Genomic DNA, 27,550 nt, shown 5'->3' with positions numbered 1-27,550 from the left:
TCTATTAACATTGGAACTTAATACTAAACTTAAATTAATATCAAATACTAAATACAGTGGTCTTATGCTTATTACATATTTACATAATATACAATAGGTACATTTAACTAAATGCCAGAATTTTTGAATAAGTAAGCAATAAAATATTTTATTTTACAATGACTAGAAAACGTCTGAGACGTCTGGATGAAAGTTATGCAAATGTGTACGTATTGGCTAGAGGTTGATCACAGAGTGAACTGGAGCATCTCCAACTGTTTGACTAGAGATTGATCACAGCGTGAATTGGGGCTTCTCCAACTTATGGATGAACATTAGGTTGAAGGTTTTACAGCTGGTTCGTTCAAAGGTGGTTATGGTCATTATCATAAGTATATTGTTGCAAAACCGGAACCGTGGTTAAAATCGATCGTGTTGGATTTGAATATTCCTTTAGAAAGAAGCATGGTTGGATGGTAATGTTTAATAGGTTAAAGCATGTATGTTGGAAACATATTTTTGGTATTGTTCATTGGTGCTCATCTGATAAAAAAAATATTTAATATTGTGCCATTCTTGTCGATTAACGTTCCCATTGGTGCATTGTTCAACCTTGGGAGGAATTATGAGATGTCTGTAACTGAATTAGAGAAAAAAGGAATTTAGAATGTGAATGTAGAGCCCAGTATAATCATAATAGTAAAGTGAAAGTGTTTACCGCATAAAAGTGGACAAACTTACTTATCTTGTCGCCGCTACTTGGGGCTTCATTCATTCCATTCCTGACCAGGTCAAATGGCTGGAAACAGGCTGTGGATTTTCATTTCAAACACCAAATGTATCACCAGAAATATCTTCCATGCAAATATGGAGTGTCGAATGGACTTTTTCCACCCTTCGGACATCCAGTTACCTCTGCTGGATTTCAACCTGTGATCATAGGATCCAGAGGCTGACACTCTGATGTATCCACAAAGATGTACACAAAATGCTGTCAGTTGTGTACACTATTTTATTTACAAGTTATTTACACATATTCTCAAGCTGAAACTAATAAACTGCCATCATAAACAAAGCACTAGTAGGAATAATAAGAAGAATAAGACTGCCATCTTGAAACATTTGACTGCTACAGTAGCATGTCGACAGAATCACAACACGAGTTCACAAAAACAACTCAACTCTATCCTCAAGACTGTCTCTTTATATACGTTGCCTGGCCAGGCTTCTAGAAGAATATGACATAACATGTTTTCTCATAAATTCGAGAGTCTCCAATAGCCTACTTACAATGTAAGGAACTTTCTACATAATTATAATTGGACTTAGCATTGTTCTGGACTTACTACAGTGTGTTGCACAATGTTACATTGGATTATACATCATATATACAGGTAATAATAAATTATATACTATTAATTATGTGTTCGTACATTAAATAAACTCGTATTCATATATATATATACAGCAGATGTTTCATGACATAACCTCACAAATAATACAATCATGATTATACCAAATAAGGTTCGTTCACAACTATATAAATAATAATACTAATACTAAATGGATGTAAACATTTCATAGCCATACCTTATATAAGTCATAATAATAATAATCAATATTTGCATTATTTACCCATGGGTTTCCGCCAGTGGCCATTTCTTGATGGATGCAGTACTTTTGTACCCGTATCTTGGCACAGGCCAGAGCAAAGTGTAGCTTCCACTGAAGTCCCAGTCTCATCCATGGCTGTGACAATATGGAAGCTGCTGGGGTATGGATGGTGCTGAGTAATGACATTCGGAGCACAAATATTGTCTTGAGTGTTATCAAAGGTGTTGCTCATATGGTCAGTCATGCTGCAGTAGCACCTTCTGGTCCAGTGAGGAAAGCAATGGCAAACTACCTCACTCCTCATCTTGCCTGGTACGCCTCATTTGCGCTCTGCCATTGGTTTTTGCAGTTTCCCTATAACTGCATAGTCTTTGGTGGTTCTATTTGAGGATCCAACCAACCTCTGGGCTGATGACCTAACAGACAAATCCATTGGTTAAAGAATATTGTTTCCAAGTTATATTCTGTTACACTCGTGTCAACTCTACAACTGATTCACAGACAAGAAATATTTTATTACCATATAAAAGACCATATCAAAGCATACAATGTACATACCAGGTGAGTTGGCCATGCGGTTAGGGGCGCACAGCTGTGAGCTTGCATCCGAGAGATAGTGGGTTCAAAACCCACTATTGGCAGCCTTGAAGATGGTTTTCCATGATTTCCCATTTTCACACCAGGCAAATGCTGGGACTGTACCTTAATTAAGGCCACAGCCACTTCCTTTCCGTTCCTAAGGCCTTTCCCATTCCATCGTCGCCATAAAACCTATCTGTGTCGGTGAGACGTAAAACAAATAGCAAAAAAATGTACATCATTTGACACTATTCTCCTGTACAAGAGTCTTCTCTGTCTTAAAGTCAGGGAATGAACAAGGTAGGATAGTTTTAGTGTTAGAGTTGTTAATTATCATTGTTGTAGTAGTAGAATGTTGTCTCTGGATTGCAAGATCGCGGGTTGAATCCCAGCAGAGGTAGTATGATTTTAAAAGGATGGCAAAAGTGTCCATTCTACACACTATGTCGTGCAATGTCAACATGTAATACACTGCTGAGCAAAAAAATGCCACACTTCAGAATTTTCAAAGATAGTGATTTATTTTATTAAAATCAATAACTAACTTGTGTGGGTTGTTGTTATCTTCATCACTGTCATTTAACACACAACTAATGTGATATCCCAGAGCAATTTTCATTAAGAGAAATGAGATTTTACAGCAAATTATTCACAAGGTTACAGAAATTGCTAAAATCACCCTTGTGTGTATCAAAATTTAATATTGTTTAAGGACAGTTAATTTTAATTTCCTTTCACTCAAAAGTTACGATTATTATTGCACTGCATTTCTGTACTATAACATACACTTTCAGGAAGGTGTGTTGCCATGTCTGGTAGGAATCACAGCTTCCATTCTTTGAGGCATACTCCTGATGAATGCCACAATGTCCTCTTGAGGAATGAGCTCCCGTTCTTCTTGAAGGACTTCCCGCAGCTCCTGCATATTCTCTGAACAATGACTACGCACTTTTCTTCCTAAAATGTCCCATAGAGGCTCAGTCGGGTTGAGATCCGGACTGCGTGCAGGCCATTGCATCGGTTGGATCCCTACTTCCTTGAGGTACTGAAGGACACATCTTGCAACATGAGGGTGCGCATTGTCCTGCATTAGCACGAAATCGTTACCAATGAAAGGTGCAAAAGGAACAACATGTTCTTAGAGGATTTCTTCAATGTAGTGACGTGCCGTAAGTGACCCGCCTTCCACGAAGATGAGTTCTGTTCAAGCAGCCAAGGAGATGCCACCCTACACCATTACAGAACCACCATTGAAAGGCATCTGTGAAGAAAAGTTTCATTGGGAATACCTTTATCCACATCTCCTCCACACCCTTTCTAGTCCATCTTGGGATCTGAGGCTAAACCGAGATTCACCCATGAAGAGAACTGTCCCTCACTATTCATCAACCCAATCCCGATAACCTCTTGCAAAACGTAAGCGATTCTGTCGGTGCTGACGCGTAAGATCTGAGCCATTACCAGGTCTTCTGGAGTAGAGTTGAGCATCACGTAACCTCCTTCTCACTGTCCACTCACTGACATTCACACCTTGTACCTGTTTAAGCCTACTTCTGGCTTGAACCGCAGTACTATGCCGGTCATGCAGAATTTGAAGGCGCAAGAACTGGTCATCCCTTGCAGAAGTTGACCTTGTCCTACCAGATCCTGGCCTGCGAGTGTATGAACCCACTTCCCGATACCTCTGAATGGTACGTGAAATGGTTGATGGAGAGCAGTGTAACAATGCAGCCATGTAACACAAGCTGCACCCATCCTCTACTAATGCTACTGCCCTAGCGGCATCTTCTGAGCTCAGCGGCATCTTCATCCAGTAGCACTCTGCTGTAAGAAGCGTAAATTCTGTCTAATACTGATTAGAAGGTCAGAGAATTCCCTCCATCACACTTAGAGGTAACGGTGAAGATATAGAAACAAAGATGTGCATTCTTATGAGAGGCGGTAACTTTCACCTGCAGAGCACTATACCTTTGGGATGATCTAATGTTTGCTATTATTGCCTATTGTTGAGTTCATTCCACTCAACAATCTTTGATAACATTTTCTAAGATCCAGTACATAGTAAAATGTTTCATAGGAGGGTACGAGGAATGTTAAAATTTATATTTTAGCACAGTTTCTCAAATATCTTGAGGTCTTGCGTTGGTTTTTTTTTTTTTTTTTTTTTTTTTTTTTTTTTTTTTTTTTTTTTTTTTTTTTTTTTTTTTTGCTCGGTAGTGTATATCTCTGGTGACACATTTGTTGTTTACCCAACAAAATTAAAACTCAGACGTAGATTGCTCAAAAGAGATCCCGTATACTCTGCCATCTGGAAGAGTAAAATGGACTGTTGAAATTGATGAGCAGGCAGTCTAAATGACAATCATACTAAAATTCCTGCACATAATAGCTGAGGTGATATCATTGTTTTTGTTGTTGTTGTTGTTTTTGATCCTTTGATGGGGAATATTGTATTATACAGTGGAGAGACATGGTGACACTTCAGAAATGTCACATGTCTGATAATTCAGCAGGGACATACAGGGAGCCATGGGAGAATGGAATTTATAAATGCTTATGATTGATTATTATAATATTTTTCTAATGTATAACTGTATGTCTTTAAGAGTTCTTGAATGTGTGAATCTCTCTTCTTTCTGTATCTTCTCATCAGTTAGATTCATTTCAAATTTTCTGCTTATAAGTTAATAACAGTGTGTCATTCTTATAGACATGACATAGGCTTTTGGTCTTATGCTGTGTCAATAAAATAAGGTGAAATTCTTTACGTTTCGCAGAGAGCTATGCTCTGCATCATCAGAAGAAAATCTTGACTGTCCTCGAGAATGCGTATATCATGTCTATAAGTACGGGCTGTGAAAGCATCAATGGCAGTGTGTCATTCTTGTTTATCATCTGTTTTTGTTTGTAGGATTACCGTCCCTGTGCAACTCGAGCCTCTATATTGTTCTTTGTGCTCAACGACATGTCCCAGATTGACCCCATGTATCAATATTCTCTGGATGCTTACATCCATCTATTCATTCTCTCTATCGAGAAGAGTAAGGCCTCGGAAGAGTTGGAAGAACGTATTGAGTATCTCAACGAGTACCACACCTATGCTGTCTACAAGTAAGACACTTTTACATCTTATGATATGATAGGCCTACCAAAGATTTCAAAAATGCAGACCACATGTATATCCAACCAGTGATATATCCCAATTCCTCTGTGCAGTATTTTTTTATGTACATACTTACCTACACAGACAGGAGATATAGTCCGTTGAAAATTAATCAGAACAAGGTTTCATGATTATAATTTTCCCATTGGTTAACGTCCATGTGCTACATATTGCTTATTCTTAGATCCCTCCTTTTTCTACATCTTGTTTGTTTGTTTGTTTGTTTGTAATTGCTCTGCATGACAAATGTTTTAGCTTAAAAATGCACTTATTTACTATTACTATTACATTCTTTATTACCAACCCTAAGTATATACACCATCATTATACAGTAATAAAGAAAAAATTGAGCACTACTTAACCCACGAAGACTATAACTAATTTCTACTAATCTACTAAGCAGCATCTCACACGTGAGCGAATAGCCAGCTCTATATAGTATCAAGTATCAGAATATGTACATAAATATGTAACAAAAAGCACCAAAATATGTAGCAAAATGTGTAGAATGGGCAAAATATGTAATATCATATAATGAATATAAACTTACATTTTGACCATTACAACACACTAAACATGCTTTATATTACATTTTGTAGCACAGAGAACAATTAAGTATTTTTCAATGTTCTTTGGAGTCATATTATATGAATATATCACACATATATTCAATAGAAACTTATTATTTTCAACGCTCAAAGCATGTTTATTCCTTAAATGTTGTAGCACAGTGGACTATTAAGTATTTTTTCAATATTCTCTGGGGTCATGGAAAGGCGTTTGTCACCTAGGATGTTCTTATCTGCTTATGATGTAACTGGGGTAGATTTTAGAAGAGGAATTTTCGCTAGAGAAATGTCCTTGGGAGGATCAATGTCATCTCCATTTAGAATTCGGCACACGCTGTGAAATGTTGAATAATCAGGATTTATCTTCAACAATTTTTGCAATTTACTCAATACACTTGCACCAGTTTCCTCATGCACAGCACTTAGTTTTTCATTAGCATCCTCTATGATGGCAATAGTAGTATTTATTAATGAACAAAACAGGCGTTCAGCCCCGAATACACGTTCACAATAATAATAAATAAATAAATAAATAACTAATAATAAACGCAGTCCAACCCAAGCCACCACCCTTCACCACATACAAAATAAAATGAAATGAACACCTCATCAGCCTGTTCTATGTTTACAATCTGCTGCTGGTGTTGCAACTTGCTGCTTGTTATCACTCACACGTACCCACTCATCACGCGACCTTCTTGCTTCAGCAATTCCATCACCTCTATTGTTCCCTGACCTACTCCAAAATAAGCTACACCAGCAACATTACACTATTGCATACCAAACCAGCCATGACACTAACATTGCATTCAATCTTTCAGATTCCACCTCCTATAGTACAAGTCTAAATAATAACAACAATATTCCGTCATAACATTCCAATCCATCATACCACAGCTTTTACCAATCAGCGTTAACATTGCTTCATATCATTTCAATCCGCCATAACACTCCATAATAAAATTACCTCTCCATCTCCCAAAAATTTCGACCATGCATAACAAATACCAATCACGCCTATACCAACACCTCTCCAACATCATACTCCTTCCTCCTCTCCATACAAACAAACCACAATTTACAAAATTGTAATAAAATCACCTCCCTCCAGCTCCAAAAATTCAATACTCATACCAGACACCAATACAATAATACTCTCTCCCAACTTCCACGAATTCGGCCGTAAATAAACCATCTCAATACCATACCATACATCACCCAATCATACATACTAAGCCTCCAATGCTTCCGACACCCTATCTCAGCAATACAACACATACCAACACCTCTCCAACATCATATTTCTTCCTCCTCTCCATACAAACAAACCAAAATTTACAAAATGACAATAAACTCACCTCTATCCAGCTCCAGAAATTAAATACTTATACCAGACATCAATACAATAATACCACCTCCCAACTCCCACGAAGTCAACCATAAATAAACCATCTCAGTACCAAACCATACATCACCTAAATACTAAACCTTCAATACTTCCCACACCACATTTCAGCAATACAGCACCAACTCCACATTATATACCACCTCTACTTATATCACCACTTCTCCCACACTACATTCCAACGATATAACACTTTTCCAACACCACATTTACCACCACTCCTCCAACTCCAAATATCACAATAAATATATCACTTCACCATTACCACATCTCAGCCTTCACCAATTATTTACCATCATAACCTAATGAAATTACAATAAATAACCAATACCAGTCACGCATATACCAACACCTTTCCAACATATTTCTTCCTCCTATACCACTTCTCCATTACCATATTTATACCACCACTCCTCCAACTCCACATATCAACAATAAATATACCACTTCACCATTGCCACCTTTCAGCCTTCACAAATAATTACCATCATAACCTAATAAAATTACAATGAATAACAATTACTAACATATCATAAAACAAACAGACCATGCAATCCTGCCCTCTTACCCAACTCCACCTAACTAAGTACTCAGTCCCTATCTTCCCTAATCCATTAGAATTTTAACATACTATCCCCTTCCCTTATACAGATAACTATTCCACCCCCCTATTCCCCTGCCCACCCTCTAACTCACTCTCCTTCATTTTACTCTCACAGGCCTTTTTTGTCGCACAAAAATACCTGTTCAATTCACCCCCTTTTTCCCATTGTTTAATAATCCATCTCAGTATTGCGTTCTCATCTCCTCTCCCCAGTATTTCCCGATGCTCGGCACTCAATAATCCATGTCTTAACCCCCTCGTTACCTCACAGTCTCTTAGCAAATGAAACTCATCATTTACATCTCCACAAAGTACACACCTTGTCTTATCCCTGCCTTGTAACCAGCCTTTATTCCTTGGCAGACCTAAAAGCCACCACATCATCCCATATCGTTTTGACCTATCGACGTATCTAATATTCAACCCTGCTATCTCCTCTATTTTCGTCAAAACAGTCAGCGAATTTCTTAGTCTGCTTTCCCCCAATAATTTCTGCCTATGGATATCTCTAATTCTCCTTTCCAGTATATTCATCCCTCTCACTTCTGTCTTTGACCAAACCTCCCCCCACAGGTGTCCTAATCCTATCCTCTCCAAATATCCCTTTATTTTTTCTAACCATCCACCCTTATACATGCTCTTAAATTGCTGTACATATGCTGCCTGTAAAACTCTCCCACCTTCCTGTCTTTTTAAATTCATCCAATATCTAACTATTCTTTTCACACCCTCTGATTCCAAATCCTCCCCACACATTAATTCCGCCCCTACATTTGCTGTACACCTCGGTAAGCCCATCACTAACTTGGCAAAACTACTAACAATCCTTCTTAGTTCCTCTCTTTTCTCATCCAGCCCCCAAACTTCTGCTCCGTATAATACCCTCCCCACGATTACCGACCTGAACACGAGTCTCAGTGTTTTGTAACTGATCCCCGGGTACTTGAGTAGCAAATTTCTGACTGAAGCTAAGGCTGCCAATCCTCTATATTTCATTCTTTTGATCTGGTCACTCCAAGTTCCTTTATCATTAAAAATAACTCCTAGATATTCCAGCTTCCTTACCTGTTCCAATCTTTCTCCCTGAATTACCCAATTCCCTTCTATCTTTCTTCTTTTGTTCACCTGTACTACCAATATTTTAGATTTATTTCCATTAATTTTCAATCCCCATTTCCTCGCAAATAGCGTCACTGACTCTAAGGCCCTATTCATCGCCCCTGAAGTTAACGTCATCAATAACACATCATCCGCAAATATCAGTCCTGGCACTTCCAAACCATTAATTACTGGTACAGCCCAATTTTCTGCCCCAAACCCCTCTAAAATATCGTTGATAAATAAAATAAACAGTATGGGCGATAACTTGCATCCTTGTTTTAAACCCACCTTGGACTCTAATGGTCCACTCATTCTCCCTTCTCCCAATTTTACACAAAACCTGACGTCCCTATATATTCCTTCCACTGCCCTCAACATCTTCTCCGAAATCCCTAACCTACCTAATTTCTCTAGTAGGGCCTCTCTATTTACCTTATCAAAAGCTTTCTCAAAATCTATTGCTGCTACATAAACCGTACTTCTATCCATATTCTTATACTTTTCTAAAATAGTCTTTACTATCATTATATTATCCACTGTTCTTTTCTTTTTCCTAAATCCCCCTTGGTAATCTGTCAAAATTTCATTTTCTTCCGCCCACCCGCTTATTCTGTTCGCTAGCACCCCAGTATATATTTTACTCAAAGAATCCAACAGAGATATACCTCTATAACTGTTCACATTGTTCCTACTACCCTTTCCCTTGTATATAGGGCATATAATTCCTGTTTCCCATTCCCTAGGGTAATTTCCTCCCTCGAATATCCTATTGAATAGTTTCACCATGCCCTCTATCATTATCTCATTTTTACTAATTTCCTTCCAAAACTTATTATTTATACCATTACACCCCCCGGCCGACTTCGCTCTGGCTCTGCTTATCACTCCCCGGATTTCCTCTCTTGTGATTTCTTTATCCAAGTCATAAATTGCCACTCCCCTATTCCTCCAAATTACTTCTTCTCCCGAACCTCTCCATCTATCACCCCCCTTTTTTCCTAGTAATTCATCGAAGTGCCTGACCCATTGCACTTCCTCAATACTCGTTCTCTCCATATTCCTTCCACCCTTCATAATTCTATTAATCTTATCCCAGACTCTCTCAAAATTGTTAGTCTTGCAGTCATTATTTATGGCTTCCATTTGTTCCTCTAACCACGTCTTTTTTGTCTCAGAGATTTTCTTTTTATACTCCTTCCTCAATCTACAGAAAAACTCCCTTTCTTGGCTCCCACCTTTCCTTCTATATTCTCCTAACGCGTCCATCACCTTTCTCCGCAATCCTTCACACTCCCTATTAAACCATTCTTCTCCCTCTTTCTTATTTCCTTTTCTAGCTTTCACCTTCTGCGCTATCATCTTTATTGGATGTAGCAACAATTCCAAGGCTTTATCAGTATCATTCTCTTCTAACGCCCCTTCCCACCCATATTTCAGAAGATGTAGCTCCTCCTTTACTACCCTATTCCAATCCCGGCCCACCTTCTCTGTCCATTTGTACTTATTATAACCCCTCCCTCGTTTATCCTTTGTCTCCTTTTCCTTCATTGTACACTTCTCTTCCTCTCTTTTCAGCATAACCCTCACCGGGAAATGGTGTGACTCAATCCAATCTCCTATTTCCATACTTACAACTTCCTCAATCATCCCTTCCGAGCTCAAAACCATATCTATCACACTACCCCCTTTCTCCGTAACATATGTCAATTTCCCCGTCCTGTCGCCCTCTATCCACCCATTCAGAATATACAAGTTTCCCACAGCACACATCTCTAGGAGCTTCTCTCCATAACTATTTGTAATTTTGTCCTCACTCCTTCTGCTTTCTAACAAACACATTCCATCCTCCCTACTATAAACTGGGCTCTGTTCTCCTATTCTCGCGTTCCAATCCCCAAATAACAACATATCCTCCTCCCCTGGATACATTCCCCTTATCCTACCAATATCCACCAATAACTCTTCAAAAAAATATTTATTTGCATATTCTGAATTACTAGGGTGGCAGTAAACAAAAGCTAGATTTATTTTCTTCCTCCATCCCTCTCTCCCTCCCAAATTCAATCTCAGCCATATGGTTTCCATCATATCGGTCTCTATATCCTCTACTCTTTCACTAATTTCTTCCCTAATTAGAACTATCATCCCTCCTGGTGCTCGTCCCTTATTCCTCTCTTTTCTTCTATATTTATATTTTATCTCAAACCCCTTCCATGCAATCTCCCTCCCTGTTTCCAACCACGTCTCCAAGAGTGCCACAACATCGAAACTTTCAATTACTTCCCTAACTTTCTTGTTTCCTAATTTGCTCCTTACTCCTTCAATGTTCACACATCCTATCTTCCAATATTGTTATAACTTTCCCTCCCTCCCTTCTAGGTCTCCCCCTCTATTCTTACTTCTAGTATTTATCGACCTCTCTCCCTCTGTATCCTCCATCCCTTTACGTACTTTTCCCCATATGTCTTTTAAGCTCTTACTCCTGACTTTACTCATACTTTTTTTACCTTCTTGTCGATCTGTCTCCTCTTGACCTTTCTTGTTCACTACACCACTGCACCCTGCACTCACCCTTTCTTGCTGCTCACCCCCACTCTCCCCCTCACTATTTTGGACTTCTGAATCCACCTCCCTTTGTCCTTTCTTGCTCACTGCACCTCTACACTCTCCTCTCCCAGTTTCTTGCGGCCCACTCTCACCGTCCACTTCACTATCTTGGTCTTCTGTCTCCCGGCTGCACTGCCCATTCTCTTCCGAGATGCCCTGCTCTCCTGCCACGTCCCTCCTCCTCTTCTTTTCTTCTTTCTTCTTCCCATCTTGCCTTGTCCTCTCACCACTCTCAACCCTCTCGTTTTCGTCCATTTCCTTTAGCTTAGTCACTGAATGAACTCTGACCCATCGCCCGTTTGTCACCTCCAACCTCAGACCTCTTATTCGGGCCTTTAGCCCCTGGTTCCTCGCTCTCCATAGGTGCCTATTCAAGATCTTCGCGTTTTCACTTCCTTCTCTTCCCATGTCTCCTTTCACCCCTATTTTCCGCCCTTGTAAATTCTTGCTGTTCCTTAACACAGAATCTGCCATTAAGGTTGAGAACAATTTAACCCTAATTGGCCTCCGACCTTTGATTTTACCAACTCTCTCTACATCATCAATGTCTACCTCACTAAAGTTTATCTTCATAACATCACGTATAGCTTCCACCACCTTAAATATCAGCTCAAACTTGCTCTCTCTCGCCCCTTCCTCAATACCATATATAAATATGGCTTTTTTCAATCTCTCCTGCCTGTACCCCTCCGCTTCTTTCTTCAACTTCATCACCTCATCTTTCAGATGTTTCACTTCCCCTCTCAATAACTCGATTTCTTTCTCGTTATTGACCACTCTCCTGCTCGATTCCTCTGTCTTCGTTTCAAGCCATTTCTTCATGTTCCCTATCTCCCTTCTCTGCTCCTCCATCATGTCCTTTATTTCCTGCACCTTATCCCATTGACACTTCTCCTGCATAACTTCACTTACAACCACCCTGAGTGCGGCCAAATCCTCCGTACTATATTTTCCACTGGTATTTGGGCCTGGGTTTACTTCCACCCCCCCGATAACCAGTAACACTGCTATCACTGTCACCACCAGCACCGCTTCACTCATTTTCAATCCGTCCGTCACCAATCCACTCCTGGCCTCCTTCTTCTGCCTTGCCTGCCATTTCCCAATAGCGGCCCGGTACTGTTCAATGCCGACCATGTTTACAGCACGCACTTCGCAACGCAACCTCTCTCCTCGACCGCTCGAGCTAGACTGCTATGATGGCAATAGAATCTTGTAGTGGCAGTTCTGATGTTTCTAGATGTTTGATGCTTTCTGGAAGCCAGCAAAAGTTGCCCCTGATGTAGGTGATTGAGGAGACCACTTTGGAGTCACTAAAGGCAGTTTGTGATTCACTAATAGATACAGCATTTTCAGGATCAAAAGAATCTATCACAGTCTTTATAGCATCTAGATACCCACTATAGAAGTTAACTGCTTCTATCCATGTCCCCCACCTCATTATCACTGGTTCCGGCAACAGTGCTATCTCTGGCAATTGCTGTTTGTAAGATAGCACTCATTGTGGAACTTTTAGAAAAACCTTTTTTGTTGCTGAAATTAATATATTCACTTGTGGAAACTTAGCTCTAATATTTCTGGCAACACATTGCAGTCCATGAGCCAAGAATGTATATTGGGATAAAACACCTTCAAAGCAGTTGCAGCCTTAAGCATATATGCTGCAGCATCAGAATACATCATTAATACCTTTTCCTCTTTCATCTCAGTCAGCCACAGAGCTCTTAATCCATCATTCACAAATCTCGCAATAGCTGAGTGATTTTTATAGTCTAGCTCTTTACAGTAGATCAAACACGGTTTTGAGGCACTGTCAGGTTGTAGCTTCCCCACCACATGATTTGCAATAAATCTACCCTTAGCATCTGCTATTTCGTCAACAGCAACCCATATGAAAGAATTTCCTATATGCTGTCTTACGTTGTGCATTACCTCGTCATAGCAGACTTGAAAATGATTCTTGCATAGTGTTGATTGGTTAGGAACATGTTGCTTGCAGTATTTTTCCAGAAAAGATGTGAATTCAGGCACTTCAAGTTTATACCGTGGAATATTGGCTGCAATCATTGCACTGCATAAGTCTTTATAAAAAGTGTTACTTAAAGGTGAATGCTGCATCTGTGTTAAAAGGATTTGTTTCTTTTGTAGACCTAACTGTTGGTTTTTTCCATGCAGAGCACTTAGTGCATGTTCCTCAAGCTGGAATTTCATGGAGCATGCGATATGTTTGTTGCATGCTTGGCAAATCACTACTTTGCTATCCGTTGCAAAGGACTCATCAACTGCAATCTATTATTTTAACTTTGAAGCCAGCGAGGATGCTACTGGTGCCATATCGACTCTAGAGGAAACTGATGTTCATGAACTATGTCCTTCAGCTGTTCAAAAGAAACTAGAACCTAATTGAGACATTTGAAAGGAAGACAGCTCTAAGAATAAATTTGGAAATTCCTAAGTACATAACAAAGAGGCCATAGAAATGTGTTTAGAAAAATATTACTGGAAACTCCAACATGAAAGTGGCTTGTTGTAAAGCAATTAACTCTAAAAGGGATGAAAGATTTAAAACTGGCACATGTAAAGTAACAGTTTTCCTGAAGCTAATTGGAACCTTTAGAAAAACCTATTTCGCAAGGGTCTCTACCTGCACCTATCATCCTCTCTAATACCTGTCACTCTAATTACCTTAATCCCCCTGTTGAGAGGACAGACAACAGCCCCACATTAAGTGTGAAACTTCAATTCAGCAATTTATTTCATATGAAAACAGGAAAATGCTAAAATATGTCATTTTATGTAATATCACTAAGAATTTGTAGAATACCAACAAATATATTTTTTTTTTAAACATGTAAAATGAAATTCAGTAATAATAACCCTAACATACTGTTTTGTGGACATATGACTTTTCTCGGTACCTAAATGGCAAGGAACAAAATACGTAATTACATAGAAATCCCAGCTCTACTGATGAGGAACAGACCATCCTTCCCAATGACACCCCAACAAGCCCTGCCAGATACCTTGGCTCATACACTTTCGCATTGACAGCATGTTTCCCCTCACCTACTCTCGCTCAACTTGCAGACGTCCTTAGTCATCACTCCTTGGGATAGGTCAGACCTATCCCTCCCTCTCACCACTTACGTCATACACTCCGTCAATTCACATAAAGCATCTTGCCTTGGGCAAATAGCCAGTCCCTATAGCAAGATGCTAACTCTACATTTAACAAAAAAAAGTTAAAAAACACACGTCGCCATAAGACCTATCTGTGTCGGTGTGACGTAAAGAAAATGACAAAAAAAAATTAACAAAAACTAACTACACATGCAACTCACATGAAGCATCTCACCTGGGGCGAATAGCCAGTCCCTGTAGCAAGATACTAACTCTACACTGAACAAAAACTAACTACACATCCAACTCACATGAAGCATCTTGCCTTGGGCGGATAGCCATTCCCTATAGCAAGATGCTAACTCTACATTGAACAAAAACTAACTACACATCAAACTCACATGAAGCATCTCGCCTTGGGCAGATAGCCAGTCCCTACAGCAAGATGCTAACTCTACATTGAACAAAAACTAACTAAACATCCAACTCACATGAAGCACCTCGCCTTGGGCAGATAGCCAGTCCCTATAGCAAGATGCTAAATCTACATTTAATAAAAATTAACTACACATCCAACTCACATGAAGCATCTCACCTTGGGCAGATAGCCAGTCCCTATAGCAAGATGCTAACTCTACATTTAACAAAACCCACACATACACACATAACAGTCCATCATTTCTGTCTCTACTCTGTTCGCTCTTTCTTTTCATAGTTCTTCCCACACTGCCTCTCTCTTCATTATTACACTATACCTTTATCCTATTCCTACGTATTCCATATAATCTACATAAACTTACACAGTTCATCATTCCAATCTCTACTCCATTCACTCTTAATTTTTGTCATTCTTCCCACACTCTCTCTCTCTCTCTTCATTTTTTACACTATTGCATTTATCATATTGCTACTTATTACAAACTTTTGTTCTTGTATTTCACATCAGTTCTACATATATACTTTTTAAACTCACCTCTTAATACATATCCTTAGAATATATACTACCTCACCCTTGTAACTACACTCCACTACTTATCTTCTCTTCACTAATTCCACTAGACTTATACTGCACACATACAAACAATCCATCCTTTGCATCTCATTCTTTTTCTTTCTTTTTTTTTTTTTTAATACTCATGTCACTATATTCTACGTATATTTCCCCTACACACTTACAAACAATTCATCATTCAATCAACTCTCCCCTTAATACATATACCTTAACAATGTATAATACATCACCCTTGTCCTTCATATCTCATTCTCATTTACTCTCGTCCCTATGTTCAACATAGACTTTCCTACACACATGCAAACAATTCATCAATCAATCTCACACTCTTTTGCCTCTTTCTTTTTATAGTTCTTTCCAAACTGTCTGTCTCTTCATTTTTTACTCTTGCCTTATCCTATTACTACTTTTACAAACTTTTGTTCTTACATTCCACCTCAGTTCTATAATCTTTCCTAACTCAATCACTTACTTATCTCTCTCAGCTTTCAACCCCCTTGTCTCCTTGTTTTAATCCCTCGGTTTCTTTATGAACCTTGTTCTAACCACATTAAAAAAATTTGAAATATTTGTTCCTCTCTCCCACTCTTTACACACCCATGTAGTTTTATTTTTCTGCCACAGTTTTCCTTTCTCTTAGATAAAATTGAGCAAGTCTACATGTGCCACTGAATAGTTATATATATTTGTACTGCAGAATAGTTTGATTTACAGAGCCTACACTGACCTGAAATCTAGTAGCTCTCTCTCTTTGAGTAATAGAGGTATTGTACGATAATTTCACAATTGCATTGTGTTTCCTGGGAATTATATTCTTTAAATACTAGTATTATGCATCTCACAGGATAACAAAAAACCCTTCAAAAGTAGAACACATGCAAATAAGTGCACTTCACAGTCATGGTTGAGATAGTGTACAGTGCAGACATGTCAGTGGAAACGAGGAGTGAGTGATGGGAATAACGATGCAGTAGTACAGAATAAGGATAGGGTGTTGGCAAGGAGCAAGGTGGTGTTGGAGGAAGAGTGGAGTGGAAGGAGGGAGAGATAAAAGCAACACTAAGGGGTTGCTCGAAATTATGTTTTCTGCAGTGGTGATAGCAATGCTGTTGGTGGTGGGAGGAGTAGAGAAGAACCCAGGGCCCAATTCGGGACCGTTTGGGTGGGAGGAATTGGAAGAAATAAAGAGAGTGATAAAGGAAGCAAATAAGGGAGAATAGATTAAAGAAGTGCTGCAGGAACACCGATCTACACAAATAAGAGAGATGAAGGATTTAACAAATTTTTATAAAAGAAGAAATTGGTAGTGTAAACGATAAGGCAGCGGACTTAGAAGAAGACGTGGGAGGTTTGAAAGAGAAGGTGGTTGCGTTGGAAGAGGAAGTGGCAGAAATGAAGAAAGGAACAAGGCTGGCAATACAGGAGTAAATAAGGAAGAATGTTTTTATGTATGGCGTACCAGAGGATAAAAAATGAAAAAAATGGCTAACTATAACAGTCTACTTAAAATGGGCGTGCACCAGAGCAGGTGTACCCTCGGTCAGCTGTCCGAGTCATCCAGCAGAGTCAAGCAGCTGAGCCCTGACCTAGGACACCGCTCGTACACACCCATTATCTCCCCCCACTCTGCTGACCAGCACTACAAGAAGATCTTAATTCTCTGTTACTTATCTACACCACTCCGTGCTGTCCTATATCCACAGCAACACAATAACTAAGACAGGAGAAACAATATATATATATATATATATATATATATATATATATATATATATATATATATATATATCTCTGCCGCACTACTATCTTCTAACTTCAACTTCTTTAACCTCTTTATGCAGCGTTTTCTGACAACCTCTAAAAACTTGTTTAAGTTCCCAGGTTCTTTCCACTCTCTTGCTATCCAGTTAACAATCTTCTGTTCATTGTCTGACAGTTTCATCGCTTCCAAGTGTCCCTCACTCATCAATTTCTCTCTCTCCGCATGAGTTCCCTTACATGCTATTAACAAATGGAACTACTTCCTTGTCTCCCCACACAATAAATCGAGTTGTCGTTCATTCTTGTCCAACATCCCAACATCCACCAAATTATTGCTCTTCTCTCTAATCTGTTCACATTATCTATTCTTATACTTACTACTTTGATTCTAATAAACATGTTTAGAGATGTCCCTTATTCGAGGCGATCGATGGATTACAGACAAACACCTCGCTGCTGAACTTGATGTCTCTGTTGATAGTGCTGACACACTTATCCGCCAGTTGGATTATTCAAAGTGTTATTCCTGCTGGGCTCCTCGACTCATAATGGAAGTGATAAATATAATTTTTGATTCGTATTGATGATATTTGATTCGAATAATAACAATAAGTTAATTTATTATTTTGACCACCTAATCAATACAATAAGTCTTGTCTTTGTTGATTTACATTGACATGTTAACTAAAACGGTACATGTTTCGCCTTGTTTATAGGCATCATCAGCCATTGTCTTAACCTTGAAATAAAATCAGGCACCTGATTTACATATAAATAAAATAAAACTAATTTATAAAAAGCCTTGAAGAGGTTTGAACTAAAATTAACATATGGTGAAAGACTACTACAATGTTGGTTTTAAAGATATTGCAATGAGTGAGGAGTTTACAATTGGTGAAAGTATTTGCAATATTGACATTAGAAGGCTACTATTATAAGTAAAATGAACAAAGCAACAGTCTGTTATAAACAAGTGGTAAGATTGCTATAAAATTAATGTTGACCGACTAGTGGTTACAATTAGACAATGATGAGAATGACGATCAAAATCATATTTATTCAAAAAATAATGTTGAATAAAATAATAATATACAAGTAATAATAATAATAATAATAATAAAATAATGTCGAAGGATGGTCAGATGACCTGTAATTATTTGTTTACATGAGATAAAAGTCGAAAGTCAATGGCATATGGTGAAGTTGTGGTTCACTTTGATAAAAAATACGAAGTTGTAGTTGAAGGTTGATGAACGATGTTTAAAATTGGACCTCTATGGACCATCTCAATTTGATGCGATGCTAAAACGTTGTTGAGAATATGGATTTATTGAAATTCTAGTCTAAAAGGCAATGTGACAGTTGAATCATTTGACGATGGTGAGGGTAACTTATTACGTTGTGAGCCAAAAGTTATTGATGACTGTCGACTTCTTACAACAGACTGTTGCTTTGTTCATTTTACTTATAATAGTAGCCTTCCAATGTCAACATTGCAAATACTTTCACCAATTGTAAACTCCTCACTCATTGCAATATCTTTAAAACCAACATTGTACTAGTCTTTTTACCATATGTTAATTTTAGTTCAGATCTCTTCAAGGCTTTTTATAGTTTTATTTTATTTTATGTAAATCAGGTGCCTGATTTTATTTCAAGGTTAAGGCAATGGCTGATGATGCCTATATACAAGGCGAAACATGTACCATTTTAGTTAACATGTCAATGTAAATCAACAAAGATAAGATTTATTGTATTGATTAGGTGATCAAATTAATAAATTAACTTATTGTTATTATTCCAACATAATGGAAGACCATAAAGAACAAAGAAGAAACATCTGTGCAGAATCGCTTGCTCATTATGGTGCTGAAGGTGACAGTTTCTTGTCAAACATTGTAACAGGCAGTGAAACATGGATACATCACTTCAAACCGGAAACAAAACGGCAATCCATGGAGTGGTGCAACACCAACGTTCCCCTGAAGAAAAAGTTCAAAACCGTACCCTCAGCTGGTAAAGTCATGGCTATGGTCTTCTGGGACTCTGAAAGGGTAATTCTGTTTGATGTTGTCCCCTGTGGTGAAACGACCAACTCTGAAGTGTATTGTGCTACTCTAAGGAAAGTGAAGAATCAACTTCAGCATGTTTGTAGCCACAAAAATGCAAACAAACTTCTTCTCCACGACAACGCAAGACCTCGCATAAGTCAGTGCACTGTTCTTCCTCATCCACCCTACAGGCCAGATCTCATGCCTTCTGACTTCCATCTATTTGGCCCAATGAAGCATACACTCCACGGGAAACACTACATGGATGATGGGGAAGTTATCGACACAGCATGACGTTGGCTCTGACATTGACCAGTCGAGTGGTACTTTGCAGGCATACAGGCCCACATTACAGTGGCATAAGGCCTTAGCATTGCATGGAGATTATGTTGAAAAACAGGGTATTGTAGTGAAAGGATTGGGGAATAACGTGGTGTATTTGAATCCTCAATAAAACCAACCTGCTTTTAGAAAAGAAATGTGTTGCATTATATATTAAACTCCCTTCATAGTTGTATTTCTTCAAATAATACTAACTTCTACTACCTCTATTACTTTAAAACATTCAAACTAGGTTTTCCTTTCTTTTTGTTTATTAATTTTTCTCCTTCTTTCCCTGCCACTTTTCTCACAACTTGGTGGGAATGTGTTGTGATTCGTGTCACGCTTGTCAATTTGGCCTGATCATGTATGGTTTTCTTTTTTCTAGTGTTAGCACTAACTCAGGTGGGTTTTCAGTGATGATGGGTTAGGAAAGGACTAGGACCAGGAAGGCATCAGTCATAGCCTAAATTAATGTGAAAATGGTATGAAAATGGCGAACTATGGAAAACCCTCTTCCGGACTTCTGTTGGGGGGTGTGGGGGTCGAACCTACCATCTCCTGAACATAATCTTACAACTAAGCGGCCCACATCGGGCAGCTAGCTAATTCAACACTGTATGGTTTAATGTCATTTAAGCATAATAATTTAGTTTCATAGAACCCATCGAATATCTAGCTTTCATTTACTTGTTACCTACAGTGATATGAGAGTTCTTAAATCATACATTTTATAATAGCATATGTCCGGCCCCATAGCTAAATGGTTAGCATGCTGGTCTTTGGACACAGGGGTCCCGGGTTCGATTCCCAGCAGGGTCGGGAATTTTAACCATAATTGGTTAATTTCTCTGGCAAGGGGGCTGGGTGTATGTGTCGTCTCCATCATCATTTCATCCTCATCACAACGCGCAGGGCGCCTACGGGAGTCAAATCAAAAGACCAGTATCTGGCGAGCCGAACTTGTCTTCGGACACTCCCGGCACTAAAAGCCATATGCCATTTCATTTTCATTTTTTTCATCATAGCATATTTATGAGTACATAAGAGAGAATACCTATCTGTCAGAAAAAGGTGAAGCAACTCTGTAAGTCAACAGCTAGCTCATGTTTCATACATAGCACAAATCGAACAGGACAGTCCCCAGCTGGCAAATGAAGCATGTTTGAATACATCACATTTTCTCAAGAAGTACTGGTCCGATTTTCAAAATTTGTAATGTCTCCAAGTATAACGCTATGTGTAGAAAACAGTACAGTTCCATTTAAAAAAACAAAGTGAGTACCACTATCTCAGGAGATATTGAGGATATGAGAAGGTATTATAAGCCTGATTATGAGTACCCTTGGTACCATTACTGAAAGTGGAAACAGAATATCAGTATCTTTAACCGCTCATGAGTTATTTGAGGTGGACAGCTTAGCTGAATAACCCTGTATTTTTCTGGGCATCTTCAGTGATTTTGAATTTTTTCATGCATACTTTCAATTGAGAAAATTAAGTATGTTGATACTACCTCAACCTACTCACTTACTTTCTTACCTACATTATTTCAGACGTTTATACGTATCTGATCTTGAGGTTGTGTTTTTAAGGAATCATAGGGGTGTTTTTATAAACCTTGTGAAATGAAAATTGAAGAATCTGCCAGTTTCTGTCAGGGGAGAGAGAGAAAGAGAATGTGGGTGCGAAGTTAATGACTTGTCTCTAAGATCCATGATATTTTTGGAAATATTCAGAAATAATGAACAACAACTCTGTGAGCTTGAACAAGCATAAAATAATGGTGTTTCAGGTACAATAATTTGCCTAGTGGTCATCACACAACCCAGGTGAGGAGGTCTAATTAATTGGAATAACTGGAATAACTTACCAAGGGAGATGTTCAATAAATTTCCAATTTCTTTGAAATCATTTAGGAAAAGGCTAGGAAAGCAACAGATAGGGAATCTGCCACCTGGGCGACTGCCCTAAATGCAGATCAGTATTGATTGATTGATTGATTGATTGATTGATTGATTGATTGATTGATTGATTGATTGATTGATTGATTGATTGATTGATTGATTGATTGATTGATTGATTGATACATATTTTATAATGTGCAAAATGCCTTTGAATGCATATATTATTTGTATGCAAGTAATTCTCATTGTGGTTCTTCAGCTTTATGTATCTACAACCCTATTATTACATCCCACATTATGATAACAAATCATATCAGTAGTATAGGAATTACGCTGAGTGTTGGGCGGCGGGAAATAACCTGACTCCCTAAGGCGGCCAACGGCTTCAGGTGATGGGCCCCTTTAGGTGGGGTGATGGTCCCCACAGTGGAGGAAATGCCACTGGAATCCGTTATGCAGCATCTGTTCTCCAGTTACGGGTGGCTGCACAAGGCGTCTGTACTCCAGAGGAGCGGCCTCATTATCACCTCACTGGATCACATCCAGAGTTGTAATTCGGGACCTAGTCCAACACAGGTGACACCTTGACAGTCAACCATGGAAGGTCTTTTAAGGAATACTCCACTGGCTGAACCAAGAGTTCAGAGAAGGCAGCATTCGGATACGGTGAGCTGCCACCTAAAAGATACCGTGAAGTCGGAGGCACGGAAATACCCCAGTACTTCGTACACGAACGAGACAAAATCAAGAATCAAACCAAAGCAGATAACATACTTCTTTACACACAATAGAAACTCACTCATGCAAACCGGTAAACTAAAAGGGATCATCGACATAATGGACCAACACAAAATTCTTACATGGGATTACAGGAAATTAGAAACACTGACCAGGATGCCTTGGAATCTCAAGGGTACAGACTTTATAAAGGTATACCTGGAAAGAGAGTGATGAAGAATGTCCCACAATTTGGAACAGGATTTTTGTTCAGCCTTAAAATAATAAACTCAGTTCAAGAATTCAAATCACAGTCTCCATGACTCTCAACGCTCACCTTAAAGGCATCTAATAAAATCTATACTATAATAAATGCCCATGCTCTCACTAACGATAAAAACAACTCCTCAAAAGACCTTGAGGAAACAGAAGAATTTTGGGACCTATTGGACCAGACCATACATAACATCCCCAAACACCATGTAAAATTATTAATAGGCGACTTCAACGCTCAACTAGGCAGAGAAAGAAAATACCGTGACATCATCGGAAAATGGCCAGCACACAAGAAAACAAATAAAAATGGTGAGAGACTAGTTGACCTGTGTAGAAACCATAACTTAATCTCAAAATCTACATGCTTTAAGAGGAAACCTCAAAAACTCAAAACATGGAAACACCCTGACTACACTAAAGGAGAATGGCAACTGGAACACATCTGCATGGACAAATACCACACAAAGAGATCTATAACGTCAAAGTCCTCCGAGGAACAGACACAGGTTCAGATCACTACGTAGTTAAAATTAAAATTAAACTCACTCCGCAGAGGAGACAGAAAAAGTAAGCCCTTAAAACTAAAAGAAAAATATATCCTACCCAGCTAATCAACAACAAAAATTACCAGAAAGCAACTGAAAAAATAAAAATCACAGATAAACTTGAAGACGTAGTACACAACCTTAAACAAATTGCAGAAGACCTGGCTCCAATTAAACCATGTAAAAAACACCAATGGTGGAATAGTGAATGTGATGAAACAGTGGAGAAAAGACATCAGGCATGGCTATTACATTAGTCTCAAAAAACAGAAATATCCTATCAAAATCTAATAAAAGAGAGAAAAGAAACTACCCAAGTCTTAAGAAGAATAAAAAGACAACATCATAAGGATACACTGCAGTTAATTGAAGAACAATTCAATAAAACTCAATCAAAGGACTACTACAAAACCTTCAAAAAGCAGCTCCAAAAATATGAACCCCCGACCCTACTGATGGAGGATGAAAATGGTAAGCTGGCTCATAACAATGAAGACAATACAGAAATTCAGGCTAAATATTTCAACAAGCTTTTCAATTGTGAGGAACCTACAGAACTCCTTCATTTGGACACCAACACCCTGATAAAAACACCACCAGAGAACATCAATCCCCCCACAATAAAGGAAGTCTACCAAGCTCTGAATAAATTTAAAAACTACAAAGCGCCAGGAGAAGATCAGACCTTTGCGGAAATTTGGAAATATGCAGGAACATCAGCAAAAGTTGCCCTCCATCAACTTATCTCTATCTGGATTAAAGAAGAACTACTAGAACACTGGACAACAGCCCTCATTCACCCACTGCACAAAAAAGGAGACAAAACCGACCCTAATAACTACAGGGGAATCTTGCTCCTAGACATAACATACAAAATACAAAATATTTTAATAGGATAAGTTTACAACTTGAGAAAGAACTAGGAGAATATCAAGGAGGTTTCAGACCCTGGAGGAGCTGTCCTGATCAGATCATGAGTCTTAAGTTGATAATGGTCTATAACAGGAGAAGAAACAGAGATATGGTGTTAACATTTGTAGATTTCAAGAAAGCTTATGATTGCATCCATAGAGAATATCTGTTCAAAATTTTAAGACACCTTGAACTACACCCCAAATTAATAAACATGATAAAATTGACTCTCACTAACACCAAATCAAAAGTGAAGTTTAGGGATAAAACATCAGAGACATTTGAAATTAAAACTGGACTATGACAGTGAGATGGGCTCTCACCACTATTATTTAATTGTGCTCTAGAAATGGTAATGAGGGAATGGTTTAGGAAATGTCCCTCCAAAATAAAGATTGGCCGAAAAATCAAAACAAATTGCCTGGGTTTCGCTGACGATTTAGCATTACTAGCAGTGGACATAAAAGAAGCAAAAACCCAGATATCATAACTTCAAAACATTGCAAATAAAATTGGCCTCAAAATATCATTTGAAAAAACAGAAATAATGTCCCAAAAACCAACACAACTAAAAGAAGTTACCATAAATGGTAATAAAATCAAAATAGTAACTCAATTTAAATATCTTGGAGAAATAATAACACATAACCTAAATGAAAAAAATCTCAATCCAAACAAGAACAAATAGATTAGATAAAGCACAAAAATTAACCTGGGATATCTACAAAAAGAAATGTCTATCAATAAATTTAAAAATAAAACACTACAACACAGTTATAAAACCGGAAGCTACATATGCAGAAAAAACACTTTTTCACCTGAATAAACAATCAAAGACCGACAGACTTCAGAAAATTGAAACGAGGATTGGAAGACCCTGCATCAACAAAAAATACCAGAAGGATGGACAGAGGCGGTTAATACCTACAAAGTTGTGTACAAAGAGCTAGAACCCATTACAGATACTATGCATAAGAGGAGACTGGGATTCTTTGGACATATCATGAGGATGCAGGATTCGAGATTTCTGAAACAACTAGTACAACACAATCTCATCTCAAAAAATACCACAACAGGATGTAAATGGATCAGAGAAGTAAGAGAGGATCTGAAGGAAATAGGCCTTACAACAGAAGACACCAGAAATAAGATAAAATTGAATACAAAACTCAAGAATACAAACCTCCGCTTTACCCTTGCATAAACCAAACCAACAACACGCATATTTTCAACTGAGGAAAGGGCACGAAGATCGGAGCGTCTGAAGAAGTACTGGGAAGACTGCAAAGCCCGAACAATCCCTTCAAAGAGACCTGAACGACGGACTGACTAAAGTGATCCTATGTGGTCATAAAAGAAAAAGAAGAAGTATAGGAATTACACATGGTGAGTGACAGCTGAGGTAGTGGACCCTTGTGACATCACAGCCCTTGGTAGTAGATATCAGATGGCTGTGGACCAGTACATTGAAATACTGGAAAGGAGAGTTATTTGTAAGCTGCAGGAAAGGTTTCCAGATTGTGCAAGTTAGTTTTTAAAAGATCTGGCTCCATAACGAGTTGCTTTTGCTGCATCAACCCGGAATGCAACGATTGTATGGATCTCGCATAGTGTGTTTATTGTCTCTGTTGTTGTGGTTAGCTGTCAGGTACCAGGCTAAGAATTTGTCAACATAAAAGTAGAACCAAAGTTCACTATGTTAAGTGTGATATCTACCAATTCCTCTCCATAATGCAATTTAATTACCGTCATGAGATTTTTTTAAACTATCGGCTATAAGCAGTGAACACTCATATGTTCTGCAAGCTTCTACAGGATACAAGCTGCAGAAATCTCACAACTTACCTCTATCTTGACATCGATCAGATATCCACCTCCTGAGCTCAAGGTTACTGGATGACATCCAAAAGGAGTTGATTGGCATTTATTTAAGAGTGGCATGTTAATGAATCTCTTTTCAGAACTAAATTCTAGAATCTGTCATCATCATCATTGGCAAAGTTTTGTTGATCTTTTACTAGTAACCTTCCAACTAACTTGGTAATCTTGCTCTTCCCAGGGTTTTGTTGTCTAGCATGTGTCTTTCCTCCCAAGATGATTTTGTTTAAGCCTGCAGGAATATCCTGATATCTCATTGGGGTGGAATTTTATTTCTGTTATAAAATATTTTGATTGTGTAACTGTGCTAAATATAGTATTAATTATGACAGTGTTAACTTTGATTCTATGTACAATAATTGGTTTAGTGTTAAGAGAAGGCCTAACAGTCTTAACTACGCCAGTAAAGACATTTTACTATCTATCTCTCTATCTGTTATCCTTCATCATTACGAGATGTTGAATCCACTGGAGTATGTTGGAGTTTATAATATCGAATTTTAGGGATTTTTATGAGAGAGGATGAGCAGTATGCCTTTATTTCACCTCTTTTTTTCCAATTTTGTGACACTCCATCACAGTTTTGACCAGAGATTTTTTTATTAACTTTTAATTATAAAACTTGAAGTCATTCATAGTTACAGTTGATATTTCTGCAATGTAAATTAAAATTGCATTGTCAATTTTTATCTCTTGTAAGTTATTTATAACCTAAATAATAAATAAATGAATTTCTGACTCATCATCATCATCATCATCATTTCCCCTTATCCAGCTCTTGCCGGGTCCGGGTATTTATGGCACTTCTCCATCTTTCTCTTTCCTTCCACCATTCCTCTTCCACGATCTTATCCCAGTCTGAATTTCGCCTTCTTATGCCGTTCTTCACTTATTCAATCCACCTTGTTCTAGGTCTTCCTCTTGCTCTCTTGCCCTCACACTTTGCCTCCAGCATCTGCCTTGGAATTCTATTCTCCTCCATCCTCTTTACATGTCCATTATTCTTATTCTTTATTCTTTTCAATTCTCTCATGTAGCTTTCCTATTCCAACTTCCATCCTAACATCTTCATTTCTCACTCTGTCTTTCCTTGTCTTTCCTATCATACTTCTTAGGAATTTAATCTCACTGGCTTGAATTCTACTCCCTTACCTCCTAGTCAAAGTCAAAGTCTCAACTGTATAAGTCAGTATGGGTACATAGTACATTATCTCTTTACTTTTCCTTGGTAATTCTTTGCACCAAACAAGTTTTCTTACACTTTGGTAGAATGCATTGCCCTGCTGTACCCTCCTGCTAATCTCCATGTCCACCCTACCATTTTACATTAATTCACTTCCTAGGTATTTAAAGCTATCCACAATTTCCAGACTCTGACTTCCAGTTTCTGATTATGTCAGAATGATAGATCGTTTTTGAAGCTGTTCCA

The 27,550-nt window shown here is 38.3% G+C and overlaps 1 protein-coding gene across 1 annotated transcript in view; it reads left to right on the top strand.

Annotated features, from left to right (window-relative positions):
* kl-2 (dynein heavy chain 2, axonemal kl-2) overlaps positions 1 to 27,550 on the top strand; it is a 638,176-nt gene that overhangs the window by 488,035 nt on the left and 122,591 nt on the right. Inside the window, exon 68 of the mRNA XM_068229141.1 lies at positions 5,084 to 5,283. Within this exon, the coding sequence (XP_068085242.1) occupies positions 5,084 to 5,283 (200 nt within the window). The remainder of the gene's footprint in view (positions 1 to 5,083; positions 5,284 to 27,550) is intronic.

Source organism: Anabrus simplex, chromosome 9, assembly GCF_040414725.1.
Source record: "Anabrus simplex isolate iqAnaSimp1 chromosome 9, ASM4041472v1, whole genome shotgun sequence".
Classification (NCBI taxonomy): domain Eukaryota; kingdom Metazoa; phylum Arthropoda; class Insecta; order Orthoptera; family Tettigoniidae; genus Anabrus; species Anabrus simplex.
Note: the sequence above shows the minus strand (reverse complement) of the source record. Positions and strands in the feature narration are given on the sequence as shown.